This window comes from Pongo pygmaeus, chromosome 20, assembly GCF_028885625.2.
Source record: "Pongo pygmaeus isolate AG05252 chromosome 20, NHGRI_mPonPyg2-v2.0_pri, whole genome shotgun sequence".
NCBI lineage: Eukaryota > Metazoa > Chordata > Mammalia > Primates > Hominidae > Pongo > Pongo pygmaeus.
This window is the reverse complement of record NC_072393.2, coordinates 2841782-2864719: the sequence shown is the minus strand read 5'-3', so window position 1 is coordinate 2864719 and position 22938 is coordinate 2841782. Positions and strand designations below refer to the sequence as shown.

The 22938-nt window shown below is 53.6% G+C and overlaps 1 protein-coding gene across 6 annotated transcripts; it reads right to left on the bottom strand.

Annotated features, from left to right (window-relative positions):
• Nucleotides 1-595: 595 nt before the first annotated feature.
• TLE6 (TLE family member 6, subcortical maternal complex member) lies at nt 596-18419 on the bottom strand. Of its 6 annotated transcripts, none has more exons than XM_054466059.2 (17): nt 18331-18419; nt 17656-17741; nt 15776-15858; nt 14365-14410; nt 13747-13788; nt 9015-9077; nt 8668-8923; nt 8532-8548; nt 8111-8177; nt 7926-8002; nt 7774-7811; nt 6568-6820; nt 6095-6345; nt 3689-3830; nt 2125-2275; nt 1770-1887; nt 596-990 (listed from the first exon to the last, which is right to left on the bottom strand). In XM_054466059.2, exons 2-17 carry the CDS (start codon nt 17704-17706, stop codon nt 681-683), a joined length of 1965 nt encoding a protein of 654 aa, XP_054322034.1. In that variant the 5' UTR covers nt 17707-17741; nt 18331-18419; the 3' UTR covers nt 596-680. The 6 variants fall into 6 exon arrangements, with proteins under 6 accessions (XP_054322034.1, XP_054322031.1, XP_054322032.1 ...); XM_054466061.1 differs by having other exon boundaries at nt 707-990; nt 1770-1846; XM_054466056.2 differs by having other exon boundaries at nt 7926-8177.
• Between the last annotated feature and the right edge of the window lie 4519 nt (nt 18420-22938).

Sequence of the window (22938 nt, the reverse complement as noted above, 5' to 3'; positions counted from 1 at the left end):
GAGGATCGCTTAAATCAGGAGTTTGAGGCCGGGCACGATGGCTCACGCCTGTAATCCCAGCACTTTCAGAGGCCGAAGTGGGAGGATCGCGTAAAATCAGGAGTTTGAGACCAGCCTGGGCAACAGAGCAAGATCCCGTCTCTACACAAAATTTTGTTTTTTCTATTAATTTGAGATGGAGTCTTGCTCCGTTGCCAGGCTGGAGTACAGTGGCATGATCTTGGCTCACTGCAACCTCTGCCTCCCGGGTTCAAGCGATTCTCCTGCCTCTGCCTCCTTAGTAGCTGGGATTACAGGCACATGCCACCATGCCCAGCTAATTTTTGTATTTCTAGTAGGGATGGGGTTTCACCATGTTGGTCTCAAACCCCTGACCTCAAAGTGCTGGAATTACAGGTGTGAGCCACCACACCCAGCATCTACAAAAAAATTAAACTAGCCGAGTGTGGTGGTGCACATCTGTAGTCTCAACTACTCAAGAGGCTGAGGCAGGAGGATGGCTTGAGCCCAGTAGTTGGAGAGGCTGCAGTGAGTCGTGATGGCACCACTGCACTCCAGCCTGCATAACAGAGTGAGACCCTGCCTCGGGAAAAAAAAAGGCTTAGAGCCACCAGGCTGGACGAAGTCCTTCCAGATTTCCACAAGTTGAGCAGGGACAGGATGGGAAGGCCCCTTTCCCTTCAGAGAACAGGACGCGTCCACTCTCTGCCTTTCCCGGGTGCTTTATTACACGTGACGGCGACCAGTCTGTACAGCACAGACTGGATCGTGCGATGCCATAGAAGAGCCTTCCTGCTTCCCTCCACCATGACCCCCCTGGTCGGGGGAACAAAAAAAAAAGGGATGAAAAGAGGAGCCGGAGTTGGATGACAGCAGCGAGGCCCCTCAGTAGGTGATCTGGTACACGGAGGCGTGCTCCCCGGAGCCTGTGACAACGAGGCGGTTGTTGGAAGAGACGTCACAGCATGTGACTGGGGACATCTCGGGCACCTGGAGGGGGGGCAGTGGGCAGTGAGCTGGGGTAGGGCTCACACACCGCTGGTCTCCACCTGTCAGCTTAAGCATGAAGCATCGTCTCTTCAAAGAAAGACAGGGTCTTGCTCTGTTGCCCAGACTGGAGTGCAGTGGTACAATCTCAGCTCACTGCAGCCTTGACATCCTGGACTCAAGCAATCCTCCTGCCTCAGCCTCCCAAGTAGCTGGGACCACAGGTGTGCACCACCACACTCAGCTAATTATTATTTTTAATTTAAAAATTTTTTTAAATTTTTTTGTTTTCTTTTTGAGATGGAGTCTCTGTCACCCAGGCTGGAGTGCAGTGGCGCCATCTCGGCTCACTGCAGGCTCCGCCTCCCAGGCTCACGCCATTCTCCTGACAGGCGCCCACCACCACGCCCGGCTAATTTTTTGTATTTTTAGTAGAAACAGGGTTTCACCGTGTTAGCCAGGATGGTCTTGATCTCCTGACCTCGTGATCTGCCCGTCTCGGCCTCCCAAAGTGCTGGGATTACAGGCGTGAGCCACAGTGCCCGGCTCAGCTAATTACTTTTTTGTAGAGATGGGGTCTCACTATGTTGGCCAGGCTGGTCTCGAACTCCTAAGCTTAAGAGATCTTCCTGCCTCAGCCTCCCAAAATGCTGGGATTAAAGCCATCAGCCACCACACCTGGCTAATTTTTAAGTATTTTGTGGAGACAGGGTCTTGCTGTGTTGCCCAGGCTGGTCCCTCTGGGGCCACCCCTGGGTCTTGCCCCCAGCCCACGGCAGTACCTGGAACACCTTTGTCCCTGCCGGCATGCTGTAGACGCCAAGGAAGTCGTCCATTCCAACGGTTGCCCACCACTGGCCTGGGAGAAATGAGGGTGTTGGCTCATGGGGACACCAGCAGCTGAAAGGGGAAGGGCGGGGGCGGACCACGCCGGTGGGGCAGCGGGGAGGAAGGGCCCAGACACCCACCCCCTCTCCCCTCCCTCATCCCCCTGCAAGAGCATCCCCAAAACTGGTTTCTGCTACAGAAGGGTTCTGAGGTGTCCTAGAGGGTTGGGTGGGGAGCTGGCATTAGGTGGGGTTTTGTGGGAGGCTGGGGGCTGCAGGGGAGTCCCCCCACCTTCCACCAGCCGCTTACCAAAGGGGGAGAACTTGACGCTCAAGATGACGCTGTCTTTCTGCCCCACCATGTGCCTCTGGCTCCCGCTGGTGCTCTGCAGCCACTGCTGGCCATTGGCCATGCCCAGCAGCACCCAGTCCTCCTGGGGGCTGTGGGACAGGCTCATTATCTGGGTAACGGGCAGTGTGGGGAGGGAGGAACCTGGTTAGGTCTTAGCCTGGCCCAGGAAGCAGGCAGGAGCCTGGGGACCTATCCTGGAGGCCGGGTGACTGACCCCCTTCCTAGCTGTGCAGCCCTGGGACAAGCAACTTCGTATTTGTGCCTGTTTGTTGGTGTGTAAAATGGAGAGTCTTCCCTATTTTGCACCTGATATAGCGTGTTTATTTTGAGACGGAGTTTCGTGCTGTTGCCAGGCTGGAGTACAATGGTACGATCTCAGCTTACTACAACCTCCGCCTCCTGGGGTTTAAGCAATTCTCCTGCCTCAGCCTCCTGAGTAGCTGGGACTACAGGCATGCGCCACTACGCCTGGCTAATTATTCTGTATTTTGTTTAGTAGAGACAGGGTTTCACCATGTTGGTCAGGCTGGTCTTGAACTTCTGATCTCAAATGATCCGCCCGCCTTGGCCTCCCAAAGGGCTGGGATTACAGGCGTGAGCCACTGCGCCCGGCCTGCAAAGAATATTTCTAATGATCTCGGTGTTTGGAGCATCAGTGAGACTTAGAACCACTACCTTTTTTCCTTCCCAGAGTTCATCCTCCCCACCCCGTTTTTTGTTTTTTGTTTGAGACAGGGTCTCACTCTGTCACCCAGGCTGGACTACAGTCAGTGGCATGATCACAGCTCACTGTGGGCTCAACCTCCCCAGGCTCAAACCATTCTCTCACCTCTGCATCCCAACTAGCTGTGACCCCAGGTGCGTGCCCCCATGCTCAGCTAATTTTTATTTTATATTTTGCAGAAACAGGCTCTTACTATGTTGCCCAGGCTGGCCTCAAACTCCTGGGCTCAAGTGTTCCTCCCACCTCTGCCTCCCAAAGTACTGGGATTGCAGGCATAAGCCACTGTGCCTGGCCAACCTCATTTGTTTTTGAGACAGAGTTTCGCTCTTATTGCCCAGCCTGGAGTGCAATGGCACGATCTCGGCTCACCACAACCTCCACCTCCCAGGTTTAAGTGATTCTCCTGCCTCAGCCTCCCGACTAGCTGGGATTATAGGCATGCGCCACCATGCCTGGCCAATTTTGTATTTTTAGTAGAGACAGGGTTTCACCATGTTGGTCAGGCTCATCTTGAACTCCCAACCTCAGGTGATTTGCCCGCCTCGGCCTCCCAAAGTGCTGGGATTACAGGCGTGAGCCTCCACGCCCAGCCCTAGTTTTTGTATTTTTAATAGAGATGGAGTTTCACTATGTTGGCCAGGCTGGTGTGAAACTCCTGACCTCAGGTGATCCACCCACCTTGGCCTCCCAAAGTGCTAGGATTATAGGCGTGAGCCACAGAGCCCGGCCTCAACCTCATTTTTTAATCTGAGGACCAGAGGATGCCTGGCCAAGCAGACCCCATCCCGGCCTCCGCACCTGAGACTTGAATTGGTACTCCAGAGGTTTCATGATGGTCCTCTGGTCCCAGCACCGCAGACAGGCATCCAGACCCCCAGTCCAGATGTGGTAGCCCTTGACCACGATACTCTTGACTCCATCAGGATAACCCTTGAGGTCCCTGGCCAGAAGGGACATTGGAAGGCAGTCAGGCCAAGACTCTGAGGTTTTGGCCCCCGGAAACACCAGTCACTACATTTGGGCATGAAAGGGACAGTGCCACCACCCAAAAATCTCTGCCTGCAAAGTGTCAAAGTTGGCAGAAAACAGACACAGGATCTAGTGCCGGCCCCTCCCAGCCCTCAGCCTCCCTTCTCCGTCCACCTGGGCCTCCCCTTGGTCTCACCCAGGCCTCCCCTTGCCTCTTCCACCCTGAGTCCACCCGAGCTGAGGAGGGTCTACAGGAATCCCTTCAAGCAGGGAAGGGGAATAGTGCTGGGCGGGTGGTGTGCTATATTTTACATCAGCCATTGCTTCCTGCAAACATACGCTGATATTTTATATGTTATATATATAATATACATATGTGTATATATATGTGTGTGTGTGTGTGTGTGTGTATATATATATATATATATATTTTTTTTTTTGAGATGGAGTCTCGTTTTGTTGCCCAGGCTGGAGTGCAGCAGCACGATCTCAGCTCACTGCAACCTCTGCCTCCTGGGTTCAAGCGATTCTCCTGCCTTAGCCTCCCAAGTAGCTGAGATTACAGGCATGGGCCACCACGCCTGACTAATTTTGTATTTTTAGTAGAGATGGGGTATCTCCATGTTAGCCTGGTCTCAAACTCCCGACCTCAGGTGATCTGCCTGCCTCGGCCTCCCAAAGTGCTGGGATTACAGGCGTGAGCCACTGCGCCCAGCATGCACGTATGTATATATGTGTATGTGTGTGTCTGTATGTGTGTGTATATATATACATATATATATATATATATATATATTTTTTTTTTTTGAGATGGAGTCTCGTTTTGTTGCCCAGGCTGGAGTACAGCAGCGTGATATCAGCTCACTGCAACCTCTGCCTCCTGGATTCAAGTGCCTTTAGTGCCTCAGCCTCCCAGGTGGCTGGGATTACAGGTGCGTGCCACCACACCTGGCTAATTTTTGCATCTTTAGTAGAGATGAAGTTTCACCATATTGGCCAGGCTGGTCTCAAACTCCTGACCTCAGGTGATTCATCCACCTCAGTCTCCCAAAGTGCTGGGATTACAGACATGAGCCACCATGCCCAGCCTATTTGCATATATTTAATTTATATATATATATGTAAACATTTTTTTTGAGTCAGAGTCTCACTCTGTGGCCCAGGCTGGAGTGCAGTGGCACCATCTTGGCTCACCGCAAACTCTGCTTCTCAAGCGATTCTCCTGCCTCAGCCTCCGGAGTAGCTGAGATTACAGGCATGTGCCACCACGCCGGCTAATTTTCATATTTTTTAGTAGAGAGGGGGTTTCGCCATGTTGGCCAGGCTGGCCTTGAGCTCCAGGCCTCAAGTGATCCACCCGCCTCGGCCTCCCAAAGTGCTGGGATTACAGGTGTGAGACACTGCACCCAGACTGTTTTTTATATATGTGTATTTGTGTGTGTGTGTGTGTGTGTGTGTGTGTATTTTTTTTCTTTTTTGAGACGGACTCTTGCTCTGTCGCCCAGGCTGGAGCGCAGTGGCACAGATCTTGGCTCACCGCAAGCTCCGCCTCCCGGGTTCAAGCGATTCTCCTGCCTCAGCCTCCCGAGTAGCTGGGACTACAGGTACCCACCACCACGCCTGGCTAATTTTTTTGTATTTTTAGTAAAGACAGGGTTTCACCGCGTTAGCTAGAATGGTCTTGATCTCCTGACCTCGTGATCTGCCTGCCTCGGCCTCCCTAACTGCTGGGAGTACAGGCGTGAGCCACTGCGCCAGGCCAATTTATATATACCTATTTTTAAATAGAGATGGGGTCTCATTATGTTACCCAGGTTAATCTCGAATTCCTGGGCTCAAGCATTTGTCCCGTCTTGACCTCCCAAAGTGCTGGGTTTACATGTTTCAGGCACCACGCCTGGCCTGCTGTTTTATATTTTTACAACAAATTTGCCCTTCTAACAATCCTTTGAGTTTGGGGCTGTCACATCCTGTGTCCAGGTGGGGAAACTGAGGCAGACAAAAAGTAAAATGCCCTGGGCTGCAAGGAACGCTGTCCAGCCAAGATTCAAGTCCGCACCTCCAACTTTCTCAAATGCAAGTTCAAGGGGGCAAGGGGTTTTGGCTGGGAGAGAGCTATATCCCAGGTTCAGGAGGTGGCAGGAAGGCGGGCAGAGGTGGTGGCAGTAAGGTGGGCAGAGGTGGCCACAGGAGGCTGGCAACAGGATGCTTCCCCTTCCCACCCCCCAAACGCACCTGACCACACTCTGATCCCGCAGGTCCCAGATCCTGACCACACCATTGGTGAAGCTGGCGAAGGCCAGGTTGGCATCCAGGTTGGCGTCCAGGGCCTGGCAGTTGAGACCCTCACAGGGCAACTGCTCCTTCACATGCAGGGAGGGCGCCGCCAGGTCCCACACGCTCACGCTGGCCAGGTTGTAGCCACCGGTGAGCAGGCTCCTGCTGTTTGAGGACAGCAGGCAGGTGCGCAGGAAGGCCCCAGGGGTCTGGGATGGGCAAAGTCACTGTGAGCTGTCGCCCCCCTGTGGCATTCTGCCTGGACTGCTTTGCCTCATGACAGCGCACTCCTATTCATCCTTTAGGTTCCTAGCTATTACGCCCCTTTTCCCTGGAAGCCCTCTCTCCACCATCTGGGCTCTCCCAGACTCAAACCTCAAACCCCCTGTTCCCAGAAGCCCTGCACCCCTGGAAACCAAGGCCGTCCTCACCTGTACAGGCAGGTGGCTCTCAGGGAACCTGTCCTCAGCCACCTGGCCAGTCAGGCTCCACACCTTGATGCCTCTTCTGCCACAGGTGAACACGTGCCGCGTGAAGCTGCTGATGGCCGTGGCAAGCACGAGCTCCCCATGTGCCAAAATCCGCATCTTCTCCAGTTTGCACGGGATGGCGAGTCTCTTAGACTGCCCGGGCAAGGCATCTGGCCTCTTCCATGCATCTTCAAAGTCCTCAGGGTCCCAGGATCTTGGGAGGGGAGGCCTCGGGGTAACTGACCTGCCTGTGGGCCCCTTTGCCCAGTGGGAGCCACACATCAAGGCCTAGAGGGGCTTCATTTTCAGATTTTTGAGTCCCCCTCTCAGGCCTTGTTTTACCCTCAGACTCCCCAAATGTCCTGCTCACATTCCTTCCAGTACTGTCCCTTTGCCACAGCCCTCCATATACTTCTGCCTCCTTCCTAGACTGCTTTGCCCCAGGAGGAAGAACTCCTATTCATCCTTTAGGGTCCTAGCTATTATGCCCCTTCCCCAGAAAAGCTTTCTTTGCCCCATCTGGGTTCTCCCAGCGTCACTCCACAAGGCTGGGACAATCTGCATCCAGTTCTAACACAGCTACACCCCACCCCCTTCCATGAAAATGTCTTCCCCAAATGCCTTGAGCCCAGTGTTGGGGCGGCGATCCTGTGAACCTAACACTGCACTTTTTTTGTTTTTGTTTTTGTTTTTTTTTGAGACAGAGTCTTGCTCTGTCGCCCAGGCTGGAGTGCAATGGCGCGATCTCAGCTCACTGCAGCCTCCACCTCCCGGGTTTACACCATTCTCCTGCTTCAGCCTCCCAAGTAGCTGGGACTACAGGCACCCGCCACCACACCTGGCTAATTTTTTTTTGTATTTTTAGTAGAGACGGGGTTTCACTGTGTTAGCCAGGATGGTCTCAATCTCCTGACCTCGTGATCCGCCCACCTCGGCCTCCCAAAGTGCTGGGATTACAGGCGTGAGCCACCGCGCCCGGCCTAACACTGCACTTTTCTACCCAGACTCTGCAGCTGCTGTTGGAGAGGATGGCAGAGTAGCGATGGGAAAAGGAGAAGAAAGTCTTACACCTCTGTTCCCTTCTATGTGTCGGGAACAGAGGTATAGACGGGAAGGAATTCCCGCTGCCCCTCACCCCGCCCAAAAGCAAACAGTGCCGACACTTACATGGACTGTAGAAACGGAGAGGCTCTTCCAGGAGGCTCCTGCAGGCAGGGAGATCACAGCTGCCCCCAGCCTCCCCGCACATCTGTGCCCCCCTCCTCTACCCCACCTGAGCAGCCTTCACACTGGGCTACCAGCTCAGGCCTGGGTCTCACCTGGACCACACCCCAACTTGTGTTCTTGTCTTGGGAACCCTCAGGGGGGCTGGAGGAGGTCTCAGGTGGCCTGGGGGCTAGCGGGGAGACAAGAGGGACTAACTGGCTTGCATTGGCTCCTAAGCGCAGGATGCCCCCCACCCCATCCCTCCTGGAGTCGGTCAGCCCCTGCCCGCTGGGTTTACTGGAGGCATCTTCGGGACATGGGTCTGTTCCTGGGTCACAGGATCCTGGTGCCTTGCTTTCCTGCCCCTGGAAAATGGAAAAGTCTCATCAGGCCTGCTGACCTGCCTGTTAGGACCAGACGACCTCAGGGATTCCTGGGCAGCGTGCACGGGGCTTGTCAGCTGCCTGGGATCCCGTCTGTGAGTCCAGGCAGAGTTGCAGAGAGAGAGTCAGGGTATAGGGTCCTGGAAACCCTGGGCTGTGGGTCCTGGGCTACTCCAGTATAGCCTCCTGGATCACCCAAGTCCCCCCCCAGGGGACCCGAGGGGCAGGACGGAAGGAAGACAAATCCCACAGGAACCCCAGTGCCCTGACCTAGGGGAGCCCAACCTCCTGCCCGGAAGCCCACCCCTCTGGGTAGAGCTGAGGTTGTTTACTCACCAGGCCTGGTGCCTGCTCTGTCACCATGACAACGGAGAGGAGGAGGGGGACAGAGAGAGAACAGCAGGGTTCACTGCACGGCCCCTGAGATGCAGCCTGTGGCCGCCCCTTCCCCCTCACCCTCGGGGACACTCACGTCTGTCTCTGGGCTTTGCCTTCTCATCGTGGACGCCGGCAAAAATCCGCCAGAGTTGCTCGGTCAGAGTGTCGTGCCAAAACCAAGGCTCCTTGTCCCAGAACAACTGGGTCTCTGGCTGATTGTCCTCCCCCAAAGGCCGCCGGAGCCAGTCAGAGGACCTGGTGGCCATCATGTCCTCAAAGCTCGACTCCTGCCGGGTCTTGTCCTCCGCCTGCCGGGGCGTCCCAGGGCTGGCTGCTTCAGCAGGTGAGACCTGGCCCGGCAGGAACGAGGCAGTGAGAGCTTTGAGGATGAGCCTTCACCCAAACCTGTCCCCTCCCCTCCTTGAAGACCCAGAAACCCACCTCCTCAGACTGGAAACCCTGGAGTTGGCTGCAGCTCTCCACAATCTGTAAGAAGTTTCCTATCTAGAGGGAGGTTGGCACGAAAACAGTTAAACATTGTTGCAGTTAAGGGTTTGCCATCCTACAGCATGATTATCCCCACCTGTAGAAGGAGGTCTAGCATCTACTTGTTTTTTTGAGACAAGAGTGTCATTCTGTCGCCCAGGCTGGAGTGCAGTGGCACAATCTTGGCTCACTGCAACCTCCGCCTCCCAGGTTCAAGCGATTCTCCTGCCTCAGCCTCCTGAGTAGCTGGGATTACAGGTGCCCACCGCCACACCCAGCTAATTTTTGTATTTTTAGTAAAGATGGGGTTTCACCATGTTGGCCAGGCTGGTCTCGAACTCCTGACCTCAGGTGATCTGCCCACCTCAGCCTCCCAAAGTGCTGGGATTATAGGCATAAGCCACCACCCCCAGCCTTCATCTACTTTTTTGGAGATAAGATCTCACTCTGACACCCAGGGTGGAGTGCAGTGGTGCGATTACAGCTCACTGCACCCTCAACCTCCCAGGCTCAAGTGATCCTCCCATCTCAGCCTCCTGAGTAGCTGGGGTTACAGGTGTGCACCACCATGCTCAGCTAATTTAAACACTTTTGTAGAAATGGGAGTCTCATTATGTTGGCCAGGCTGGTCTTGAATTCCTGGCCTCAAGCGATCCTCCCACCTCTGCCTCCCAAAGTGCTGGGATAACAGGTGTTAGCCACCGCATCCAGCCTACCATACCTGGCATACATCATTTTTTTTTTTTTTTTTTTTTTTTTTTGAGACAGAGTCTCACTCTGTGGTCCAGGCTGGAGTGCAGTGACGCGATCTCGGCTCACTGCAACCTCCGCCTCCCGGGTTCAAGCGATTCTCCTGCCTCAGCCTCCCAAGTAGCTGGGATTAGAGGTGTGTGCCACTACACCGACTGATTTTTGTATTTTTAGTGGAGACAGAGTTTCACCATGTCGGCCAGGCTGGTCTTAAACTCTTGACCTCAGATGATTCTCCTGCCTTGGCCTCCCAAAGTGCTGGGATTACAGGTGTGAGCCACCACACCTGGCCCCAGCTACTCTTTTTGGGATATTTCAAAAAGAAAACCTGACCACCACCACCCTTTGCTTCAAATGACTTCAGGCAGGCCGGGCACGGTGGCTCACGCCCGTAATCCCAGCACTTTAGGAGGCCGAGGCGGACGGATCACGAGGTCGAGAAATCGAGACCATCCTGGCTAACATGGTGAAACTCCATCTCTACTAAAAATACAAAAAAAAAAAAAAATTAGCCGGGCGTGGTGGCAGGCGCCTGTAGTCCCAGCTACTTGGGAGGCTGAGGCAGAAGAATGGTGTGAACCCGGGAAGCAGACCTTACGGTGAGCCGAGATTGTGCCACTGCACTCCAGCCTGGGTGACAGAGCGAGACTCTGTCTTAAAAAAAAAAAAAAAAAAAAGGCTTCAAGCAGCAAAACAGCATACCTATGTCTCCCTAGGTGAGGAAGACATTTTAATTCACTTAAACTTTGGAAAGATACTAAGAAACTGAGGGTTACCTGCTGGGAAGAATTGATAGAAACAAGTCAGTGGTAATTTTTTTTTTCTCTTTTGAGACAGTCTTGCTCTGTCACCCAGGCTGGAGTGCAATGGCGCCATCTCTGCTCACTGTAACCTCTGCCTCCTGGATTCAAGCAATTCTCCTGCCTCAGCCTCCTGAGTAGCTTGGATGACAGGTACCCACTACCACCTCCAGCTAATTTTCTCCGCCTCCCAGGTTCAAGCGATTCTCCTGCCTCAGGCTCCCAAGTAGCTGGGATTACAGGCACCCGCCACCATACCTGGCTAATTTTGTATTTTTAGTAGAGATGGGGTTTCTCCATGTTGGCCAGGCTGGTCTCGAACTCCTGACCTCAGGTGATCTGCCTGCCTCAGCCTCCCAAAGTGCTGGGATTACAGGCATGAGCCACCACACCCAGTCTGGTGTTTTATTTAAAACGAACAAACGGCAACAAAAATCAAGCCGTCTGACCACTGCCAATCCCAAATTGAAATGTAGTTTCCCAGTAAACAGAATAAAATCTAGATCAATACCATCTAGTACAAGTATAATTGGAATCATACATATAGTCTTTCATATGGAATGTCTAGTAGCCATGTTCAAAGTATAAAGAAATTGGCCAGGTGCGATGGCTCACACCTGTAATTCTAGCACTTTGAGGCTGAGGCGGTCGGATCACCTGAGGTCAGAAGTTCCAGACCAGCCCGGCCAACATGGCAAAACCCTGTCTCTAACTAAAAATATAAAAAGTTAGCCAGGCATGGTGGCACACACCTGTAATCCCAGCTACTTGGGAGGCTGAGGCAGGAGAATCGCTTGAACCCAGGAGATGGAGGTTGCAGTGAGCTGAGATCCTGCCACTGCACTCCAGACTGGGAGACGGAGCATGATCCGTCAAAACAACAAAAAAAGAAAGCAAGGCGAGTGATCCTATCTCTAAGTTTTTTTCTACAAAAAGGCTACCTGTCTGTTTCCTTAGCAGGACGGCGGAGGGAGGGGCTGGGAGGGGAGACCCTCCATCGGAGCCCCGCGGGGGGACTCCAGGCTGCCTCCTGGGGCAGCCAGTGATGGATTTCCCAGCTGAGCCCGCCCAGCAGCAGCAAAGCCCAGGGGAGCCCTCTCCAATTCACCCCGCCTCGTTAATGCGCAATTTACCGGCACTTTAATGCGCTCAGCATGAAAAGTGTGGCTCCCTTCTGCCTGCTAGCAGGCCCTCCCGGGGGAGAGTGGCAGGCGGGCTGGCAGAGGAGGGGGCTGTGCTGATGGGGATTTTGAAAGCACAGCGAGGCGGCTGGGAAAGCCCGGAACTGGAAGCAAGGGGTGGGGGAAGCGGACTGCCCAGGACCACAGGCCAGGCTGGGCTACCAGGGATCCTGGGGCCTCCTGCAGTGGGGGCTGGGCAGGGACCCTCCTGGGTCTGGCTCCAACCCAAGTGGCTCCTTTGCTTTGGGGCCCTCACCCCCTGCGTATCCTGATGCTCAGCAGCTGCGGTCAGGTTCCTCCCAAAACACATCCACAATTATTCAATTACTTCTCATCACTAAGCAACCAACATTCCACACCTGGACTGTCCTAACTGGTTCCTGGGCTTCTGCCCTCATCCCTCCTTCTCTGTCCTCTCCACAGTAGCCAGAGCCCGCCCTCTGTCCACAGCCCTTCATGGCTCCCACCTCCCTCCCTCGGGGTTCGAGCCCAAGTCTTTCTGAAGCTCGCAGGACCCTGCGTGGCCTGCCCTGCCCCCTCCCTCCCCTCACTCTGCTCCAGCCATGCGGGCCTCCTCGTAGTGCCTTCAGGACCAACACAACAGGCACCGTCCTGCCTCAGGACCTTCGCACTGGCTATGCCCTCTGCCTGAAATATCCCTCCCATCCCAGACAGCCACACTTCCTCTTTGATGTCCTTTAAGCCTCTGCTCAGATGTCACTTTCTCGCATGCCTTCCCCGACCACCCTGAATTGCAACCCTCACCCACTCTGGCCTCCCCAATCCCCTTGGGGCTGCTCTCTTCCACCCCCGCCTTGCCCAGCCCTCATCCCCTAACACTCCATCTACCAGGCTCCACTCGCCCCAAGGGTGGGAAGCTCTGCGTTGTTCTTTGCTATTTTCCTGGCTTCTACAACAGTATTTGGCAAGGAGGTGATGGATAAATATCTGTTGAATGAATAACCATGTTTTGGTTGCTTCCTGGCCCCCCTCACCCTGTTCCCTTCGCTGCCCCCCTCCTCCCAGGCCTTGCTAAGTTGCAGACACGGCCCTGGGCCCCTGCCAGTTACATCTGGCACAGGCGGAAAATCCTGCCAGCGCCTGGGAGAAAAGGCCAGGTGGCGGGAGGACAGGCAGGGCTGGAAGGCGTACTTCAGCTTGGGCCAGGCGCCCTGGGCTGGCAGGTGGGAGCCTGGGCGCCCCCTCCCATGCAGAGCTCCCCTCGCTCCATGTCATATGGCCCCTCATTGAACACTCAGACACGCAGAGGAACACAGCCGGGTGCCTGCCCCATCACAGACTCTCTCTATCCAAAGCAACTGACCGGCAAAGGGTCATCTAGGTTGCCCAGGGGCCCAGGGAACGGAAGCAGCAGGACTGACCCTCTCTTGGAAACAGCTCAGAGACAGGACAGGAGATGCTCCCCAAGATATGGGGCCTCTGCTAATATCACGGGGGATTCCAAGTCAGGGCATGTCCCTCCTCCGCCAGCAGTCCTCCATGGCTCCCACCTCCCTTGGGGTTAAAGCCCAAGTCCTTCCCACCACCCACAAGGCTCTGCATGACCTGCCCCTCGTCCTCTGTCTTCACCATCCCCTGCTTTTTTTGAGACAGAGTCTCGCTGTCGCCCAGGCTGGAGTGCAGTTCCACAATCTTGCCTCACTGCAATCTCCGCCTCCCGGGTTCAAGCGATTCTCCTGCCTCAGCCTCCCAAGTAGCTGGGACTACAGTCTCCCGCCACCACACCTGGCTAATTTTTTTTTATTTTTAGTAGACATGGGGTTTCACCATGTTGACCAGGCTGGTCTCGAACTCCTGACCTCAAGTGATCCGCCCACCTCGGCCTCCCAAAGTGCTGGGATTACAGGTGTGAGCCACTGTGCCCGGCCCCCCCTCTGTCCTTTCTCATGCCTTTCATGGAGGGACAGCCGCACCCCTGAGCTCCTGGTCACCCACCTGCTTGTGGTGTTCTGCCACATCCTGCTGGATCTTGTGCAGCTGCAAAGGGAAAACAGAGATCCCATTGGGAGGTGGTCCGGGTGTGAATGCTGTGTGACCCTGGGCAAGCTGCTCTACCTCTCTGGTCCCTACTCCCCCCACCCGCCCCCACCTTAAAAAATTTTTGTTTTCACCTTGTTTTCTCTTTTACTTTCATACTACACTGATGTATGGTCCTTACGTTTTTTTCTGAGAGGGAGTTTTGCTCTGTTCCCCGGGCTGGAGTACAGTGTGATCTCAGTTCACTGTAACCTCTGCCTCCTGGGCTCAAGCGATTCTCCTGCCTCAGCCTCCCGAGTAGCTGGGATTACAGGCACCCGCCACCATGCCTGGCTAATTTTTGTATTTTTAGTAGAGACAGGGTCTCTACTATGTTGACCAGGCTGGTCTCAAACTCCTGACCTCAGGTGATCCACCTGCCTCGCCTTCCCAAAGTGCTGGGATTACAGGCGTGAGGCACAGTGCTTGGCGGAAAAGAACCTCTCTAGGGCACTCAGGAGGCAGGGCTGGGAAACCACGGCCTCGGCTTGTCCCAGTGGGGCCCTCCTTGGTTGGGGCTGCCTGGGTCTGGCTCACCGAGTAGTAAATGCTCTCCAACTCCGTAGCAAAATGAGGAGAAAACCTGAGGGGGAAGGAGGACAGGCTGGAAGACCTGTGGCTTCAGGACCCCTTCCCCAGAGCAAGCCCCACCCTCAACCCCTAGGGAGGGTCTCAATGAAGCTGAAGGCACTGGCTCTCAAAGCCAAATTTAAGGCAGTGTCAAGAAGTTCAGTAAGATTTTAATGTAGTATATTCTTTTTTTTTTTTTTTTTTTTTTTTTGAGAGAGTCTCACTCTTGTCACCCAGGCTGGAGTGCAAGTGGCACTGCAACCTCCGCCTCCTGGGTTCAAGAGATTCTCCTGCCTCAGCCTCCCAAGTAGCTGGGATTACAGGCATGAGCCACCACGCCCAGCTAATTTTTTGTATTTTTAATAGAGACAGTGTTTCACCATGGTGGCCAGGCTGGTCTCAAACTCCTGAATCCAGGTGATCCGCCCACTTTGGCCTCCCAAAGTGCTGGGATTACAGGTGTGAGCCACCGCACCCCACCACTTTCTTCAATATTTTTTTTTTTTGAAACAAAATCTCACCCTGTTGCCTGGGCTAGGGTGCAGTGGTACAAATCATGGCTCACTGCAGCCTCCAATTCCTGGGCTCAGATGATCCTCCTGCCTCAGTCTCCTGAGTAGCTGGGACTACAGGTGTGCACCACCACACTCAGCTAGATTTTTTTTTGTTTATTTTTTAAGAGATGACATCTCGCTATGTTGCCAAGGTTGGTACTGAACTCCGGGCTCAAGCGATCCTCCTGCCTCTGCCTCCCAAAGTGCTGGGATTACAGGTGCAAGCCACTGCATCCAGCCCATGCAGTATTTTTTTTTTTTTTTTTTTTAAGACGGAGTCTCACTCTGTAGCCTTAGGCTGGAGTGCAATGGTGCAATCCCAACTCACTGCAACCCTCCGCCTCCTGGGTTCAAGAGATTCTCCTGCCTCAGTTTCCCGAGTAGCTGGGATTACAGGCACCTGCCACCAAGCCTGGCTGATTTTTGTATTTTTTGTAGAGATGCAGTTTCACCATGTTAGCCAGGCTGATCTCGAACTCCTGACCTCAAGCAATCCACCCGCCTCTGCCTCCCAAAGTGCTGGGATTACAGGTGCGAGCCACCATACCCAGCCATTGCAGTATTTTTCAACAATAAAACTGAATGCCAACAAATCCATGTCAAACAGAAAAATCAAAATTTTAATATTTGTTTGTAATTTTGTTTAATCAAAAGCTGGAATGGGTATTGCCGGGTTCTCCATGCTGGGTATCCACATGGCTTCCTGTTCCTGAGCCTGTCTCTTGGGCCAGCAGCTTCTAGACCACTCACTAGGACCCCAGGAAGAGAGGCCAGGTGGGGCTCCTTCCCACCGTGAGACCTCCAGCCCCTGGAATTACTCTCACCTGGGGAACTGCTTGAGCCGATTTAGAATGCCCTGATAATTCAGCGTTGGAGAGCTCTCAGAGTTCGAGATCCCAGGACGAGGCTGGAAAGGTCAAAGCAAGGTTACATAAAACTTACAATGCTCCAACACCCAAGACCCCTGGTCTCCATTTCAACCGCGGCATAGGTATTAGGTTGGTGCAAAAGTAATTGAAGTTTTTGCTTTTTTTGGAAACCGAGTCTTGCTCTGTCGCCCAGGCTGGAGTGCAGTGGCACGATCTCAGCTCACTGCAAACTCTGCCTCCCGGGTTCAAGCGATCCTCCTGCCTCAGCCTCCCGAGTAGCTGGGATTACATGCGCCCCCCCACCACGCCCGGCTAATTTTTGTATTTTTAGTAGAGATGGGGTTTCACCATCTTGGCTAGGCTGGTCTCATCCTGACCTCATGATCTACCCGCCTCGACCTCCTGAAGTGCTGGAATTACAGGCGTGAACCACCGCGCCCGGCCTCTCTTATTTCAGTAAAGAGCATCTTCCATTTTGCACTTTGGCCTAAAGTCTAAAATATTCACCACATTCTTGTGATGAAAACAGAAGCACAATATATTTTTTAAAATAAAAGGCCGGGCAAGGTGGCTCATGCCTGTAATCCCAGCACTTTGGGAGGCCGAGGTGAGCAGATCACCTGAGGTCAGGAGTTTGAGACAACCCTGGGCAACTCAGCAAAACACTGTCTGTACTAAAAATACAAAAATTAGTTGGGCGTGGTGGTGCGCACCTGTAATCCCAGCTGCTCGGGAGGCTGAGGCAGGAGAATCACTTGAACCTGGGAGGCAGAGGTTGCAGTGAGCCGAGATCGTGCCACTGCACACCAGCCTGGGCAACAATAGCAAGACTCAATAAAATAAAGTCTCTTGGCCAGGTGCAGTGGCTTATGCCTATAATCCCAGCACTTTGGGAGGCTGAAGCAGGCAGATCACGAGGTCAGGAGCTCGAGACCAGCCTGGCCAACATGGTGAAACCCCGTCTGTACTAAAAATACAAGAAAAATGTGGTGGTCATGGTGGCAGGTGCCTGTAGTCCCAGCTACTCGGGAGGTGAGGCAAGAGAATCACTTGAACCCGGGAGGTGGAGGTTGCAGTGAGCCGAGATTGCGCCATCGCACTCCAGCCGAGGTGACACTGTGAGACTCCATCTCAAAAATAATAAAGTCATAAAATAAAGTCTCAAAACAAAATATCCCTCATCTGACCCCTTTACAAAAAAAAAAAGTCTGCTCAGCCCCGAGAGCCTAAATTGACAAATGGTCATCTCTGGGATGCAAAGTGCAGGGAGCGGGGACTGCTTGTAAAACATTAACCGAATACATGATGTGTTCCTGTGTTTTTATCACATATGTGATTAGAAGCTACATTTTTTTTTTGATGGGATCTCACTGTCACCAAGGATGGAGTGCAGTGGTACCATCATAGTTCACTGCAGCCTCAAACTCCTTGGGCTCAAGCGAACCCTCTGCCTTAGCCTCCCGAGTAGCTGCAACTACAGGCCCACGTCACTAGGCCCAGCTGATTCTTCTAGTTTTATTTTTTATAGAGACAGGGTCTCACTACGTTGTCCAGGCTGGTTTCAAACTGCTGGGCTCAAGTGGTCCTCCTGCCTTGGCCTCCCAAAATGTTGAGATTACAGTTGTGAGCCACAATGTCCAGCCTACACTTAATTTTTTTTAAAAAACGGCTCCTTGGCACCTGTCTTGAGTGTAGCAGTGACCAGTATTGTCTTCAGCTGCGAGGCCTGGACGGGGCCAGCCCAGGTCACAGGTGGATACAGGATGAGAAAGGGGCTGAACCGCACTGGGCCCGGGTTTCCCTTGAGGGCTGATCCCACCACATGCCCTCCTCACCGAAGTGCTTTTTGGGGGGCCCTTGGGGCTGGGCTGGTCCCTAGAGGTCATCTTCAGGCAGTAGCCTCCAAGACTTTAGCCAGAGTCTAAAACAACAAGGAGACGGCAGGTCTTGAGGGACAGAAAATAAGGCAGTGCCAGGGAGGGAAGCCACCCGTTACCCCACCTGCACCTCCCAGTTTGATAACTCTCTAGGAACCCAGTCCTGTGGTTCCCCCATGCGTTCACTAGGTCCTGTCCTCACTTTATCAATGCCTCCAGCTGCCCAGATTCATGGGGGCGAGGACCCAGAAAGAACTGAGCCCTGCCTCCCAGGCCTCACCCTAGGAGGTTGGGGTGGATGGTGCACACACACTCCCTGCTGGGGGCAGTCAGGGACGGGGGAGCCCAGGGAAGGTCGCCAAAGCTCAACCTTAGTTTTGAGACAATTTCCTAAAGCGCAGGGAGATCACTAGAAAAGGGTTATTGAAGGACGAATAGGAGTTAGCCAAGTGCATTAGGCGGAATTCATCAGACAGAAGAAACGACCTCTCTACACCTCCATCCCTGCTGCAGCACCCAGCTGCTTCCTTGCCTCAGTCCTTCTCTTCCACGTCCCTGCAGCCCCTTCCCCGGCCGGGAATCCTGGAGTCCCCTCAACCCCCAGGAACACGCCTGGCAACTCACGTCCCTCACCGGGCGGAAGCTGCGGAGGTCAGCCAAGTTCAGGCCAAGAGGAAACCCCTCCTTCCCCGACCGGAGGCGATTTGACCCATCGGGCCCCGCCTCGTCCCGCCTTGTCCCCGCCCCGTCCCGCCCAGGCCCCACCCAGCCGCCACCTGGACCGCGAAGCAGATCAATGAAGGCGCAGTAGCTGCACGTGGGTTCGGGCTCGGGGGGGAGGGGGGGGCAGGCCTCTGGCGGCGCTGGCCAATCGCGAGGCCGTTCACGCACGTGGGTCGCGTACGCCCTCCCTGATTGGTCGGCTCTCCCCGGCCGCCGGCCAGGCTGTCACTCGGCGAGCCGGGAGCCTCCGCTTAACCCTTTCGGTCCCGCTGCCGGGAAGGGCGGAATTGCAGAGCTATAGGCAATGTGGGGTCCCAGCAGGGGCGGGGATATTTAGGAGGGCGTGGGGCTTGAAGCTCAGAGGCTGGAACTTGGGGAGGGATAGGTGGCGAGTAGTTGCATTGTTTTACGCATTTTTAGCCTTGTCCGGAAGTGGCTTATGGCTGGAGGTGAGGAGTGGGAGGTGGGTGGGGTCAATCTTTAGCGCTCTCACCCCAATTCTTAGATACGGGCTAATTACATTTTCCTCAATATTAAATAACGTGCAGTGCAAACGAAGCTTCAAGTCCTCTTTCTGGAGCCAACTTACTGGTTCTCCTTGATGGTCCTAGCCCCGGGCTATGCATTTATCACCGAATTTTCCCAACTGCTCTTCCAGCCCAGTGACAAAGGCTCTGAGAGCAGAAAGCGGGACAGCAGAGGCCCTGAGGCTGATACAGTATTGCCGGATCCAAGCCCGGGGTGGGAGAGAGTGGTGGGTATTCCAGACGGAGGGAATAGTGGAACCTCTCAGGCACAGCTGGGCTGGTTACAGGAACAGACAGGGAGGCTAACGGGGCTACGTGCACTCCGAACAGGCCTGGGATGATTTCTGAGAGGTAAGTGGGTTGCTACAGAGGGAGAGAAACCTGCTATGTGGGGTCGTGGGGATAGGGGTAAGAGGATTCCGGAGTTTTGTTTTGGCCTATTCAAAATATGAGGCCAAGGCACCTTGGCTCACGCCTGTGATCCCAGCACTTTCGAAGGCTGAGGTGGGAGGATTGCTTGAGGCCAGGAGTTGGAGACCAGCCTGGGCAACACAGTGACACCCCGTCTCTTCAAAAAATTTAAAAATTAGCCAAGTGTGGTGGTCATGCACCTGTAGTCTCAGCTACTGGGGAGGCTGAGGCAGGAGGATGGCATAAGCCCAGGAGGTTGAAGCTGGAGTGAGCTATGATCGTGTCACTGCACTCCAGTCTGAGCAACAGAGCAAGACCCCATCTCAAAATATATATATATAATATATATATATTATATATATAGTGGTCAGGCTGCAGTTCTGGAGTGAGAGCCCGTTTCTTTCTGTTTGGCCCAGGACCTGGTACTGGCATTAGCAGTTTGCTCTGCCAGGGACAGTCTCCCTCAGACAGCCACCGGCTGGCTCCTTACTCCCTCAGCTCCCTACTTAGAAATCACCATATTGGGCCAGGCGCGGTGGTGCATGCCTGTAATCCCAGCACTTTGGGAGGCAGAGGTGGGTGGATCACCTGAGGTCAGGAGTTCGAGACCAGCCTGGCCAACATGGTGAAACCCCAGCTCGGCCGGGTCACACCTGTAATCCCAGCACTTTGGGAGGCCGAGGCGGGTGGATCACGAGGTCAGGAGATCGAGACCATCCTGGCTAACAGAGGGAAACCCCATCCGTAATAAAAAATACAAAAAAATTAGCCAGGTATGGTGGTGGGCCCCTGTAATCCCAGCTACTGAGGAGGCTGAGGCAGGAGAATGGCGTGAACCCGGGAGGCGGAGCTTGCAGTGAGCCAAGATTGCGCCACTGCACTCCAGCCTGGGTGACAGAACAAGACTCTGTCTCAAAAAAAAAAAAAAGAAAAGAAAACCCCAGCTCTACTAAAATACAAAAATTAGCCAGGCATGGTGGTGGGCATCTGTAGTCCCAGCTACTCTGGAGGCTGAGGCAGAAGAATCACTTGAACCTGGGAGGCGGAGGTTGCAGTGGGTCGAGATCGTGCCACTGCACTCCAGCCAGGGTGACACAGCAAGACTCTGTCTCAGAAAAAAAAAAAAAATCACCACATCAGGCCAGGCGTGGTGGCTCATGCCTGTAATCCCAGCACTTTGAGAGGCTGAAGCAGGAGATCACTTGAGGTCAGGAGTTCCAGACCAGCCTGGCCAACATGGTGAAACCCTACCTCAACTAAAAATACAAAAATCAGCCCGGCACGGTGAGGCACATCTGTAATCTCAGCTACTTGAACCTGGGAGGCAGAGGTTGCAATGAGCCGAGATGGCGCCATTGCACTCCACCCTGGGCGACAGAGTACTCTGCCTCAAAAGAAAAAAAAAGTTCATGACCAGCCTGGCCAACATGGCAAAACCCCATCTCTACTAAAAACACAAAAGTCAGCTGAGTGTGGTGGCAGACGCCTGTGATCCCAGCTACTTGGGAGGCTGACGCAGGAGAATCGCTTGAACCCGGGAGGTGGAGGTTGCAGTGAGCCAGGATCGTGCCATTGCACTCTAGCCTGGGCAACAAGAGTGAAACTCCGTCTCAAAAAAAAAAGGAAGGGAGGGAGGGAAGGAAAGAAGGAAGGAAGGAAGGAAGGATCTAATTGAAGAGACCTCCCAACCCTCCCTTCCCTTCTCTATATTTCCCTTTCTTTCCTCTTTTTTTTTTTTTAAACACAGGGCGAGGGGGAGGGGAGTCTCAGTACGTTGCCCCAGCTGGTCTTGAACTCCTGACCCCAAGTGATCCTCCCACCTCCACCTCCCAAAGTACTAGGGATTACAGGCATGAGCCACTGTGCCGCCACCAGGCTTGTATCTCCCTTTCTTATTTTATTTTTCTCCAAATGTGGTTTGGATTGCAGCTAATCTTGTAACGTCAGTGGCTCCTGTGGTGGGAGCCTCCCACGATAGCTCTAAACCCTGCGTGTTCTAAATGCAGAGAATGCTGTCAGGATTCTCCTACAGAGACGCCTCCCATCCTCTGACCTCCCCATGTGACACAAACGCCCGATAGGTCTGCTGACTTCAGATCCAAACCCAGCCAGAAAAACTCTTCCCTGTTTTCTGTTCTGTGCTCTCTGGCTGCGGGGAACTGAGGGTTTCAATGCTGGGACAAGTAGCCCCCAAAGGTGGTGATGTGCACACATGACTTGGGATTTGCAGCTGATCCATGGAGGACAAAGGGAGGGGCTGTCATGAAAGAGCTGCAGAAAAGGTTCCACCCACGAACCCTCCACTGTCCCATAATTATTATTATTTAAAAAAAATTTTTTTTTTTTTTTGAGACAGAGTCTCTCTCTGTCCCTCAGGCTGGAGTGCAGTGGTGCGATCTCAGCTCACTGCAACCTCCACCTGCCGGGTTCAAGCGATTCTCCTGCCTCAGCCTCCCAAGTAGCTGGGACTACAGGCGCCTGCCACCACACCCAGCTAATTTTTGTATTTTTAGTAGAGATGGAGTTTCACTATATTGGCTGGGTTGGTCTCAAACTCCTGATCTTGTGATCCGCCTGCCTTGGCCTCCCAAAGTGCTGGGATTACAGGTGTGAGCCACCGCGCCTGGCTATTATTATTATTTTTTTGTGACAGAGTCTTGCTCTGTCGCCCAGGCTGGAGTGCAATGGCACGATCTTGGCTCACTGCAACCTCTGCCTCCTGGGTTCAAGCGATTCTCCTGCCTCAGCCTCCTGAGTAGCTTGGATGACAGGCACCCACCACCACCTCCAGCTAATTTTGTATTTTTAGTAGAGATGGGGTTTCACCATGTTGGCCAGGATGGTGTCAAACTCCTGACCTCAAGTAATCCACTCGCCTCGGCCTCTTAAAGTGCTGGGATTACAGGCGTGAGCCACTGCACCCAGCCCCATAATTAAAGTGTGTTTTATTTATGGTCCAGCCTCCTAATATGGGCTTTGCTTTTTCCCCTCCCTCTGATTGTAGACTTTTAGCTGGGCACGTTGCTTTATCCAAGACTCACAGGGTTGTCTCACAGGGTATCCACTAAGCACATGTGGCTATTTAAGTTAAAATTAATTAAAATGAAATACAATTTAAAATTCCATTCCTCGGGCACACTGCCCGCATGTCAGGCGCTCAGTCGTCACTGGCATCTGGGGGTCACCGTACTGGACAGTGAAGATCTAGAACATTCTGTCATCAGGGAAAGTCCCAGTGGACAGCACTGATTGGAGGCTCTTAGGAAAGAGAAATTCCTCCAGGGTACATGTAGAAATCGGAAGCATTTTCAGTAGTCATTCCATTTCTACTCTTTTTTTTTGAGATGGAGTCTCAGTCTGTTGCCCAGGCAGGAGTGCAATGGTGCAACCTCAGCTCATTGCAACCTCCACCTCCCGGGTTCAAGCGATTCTCCTGCCTCAGCCTCCTGAGTGGCTGGTATTACAGGCACGTGCCACCACGCTCGGCTAATTTTTGTATTTTTAGTAGAGACGGGGTTTCATCCTGTTGGCCAGGCTGGTCTCGAACTCCTGACTTCAGGGGATCTGCCCACCTCGTTCT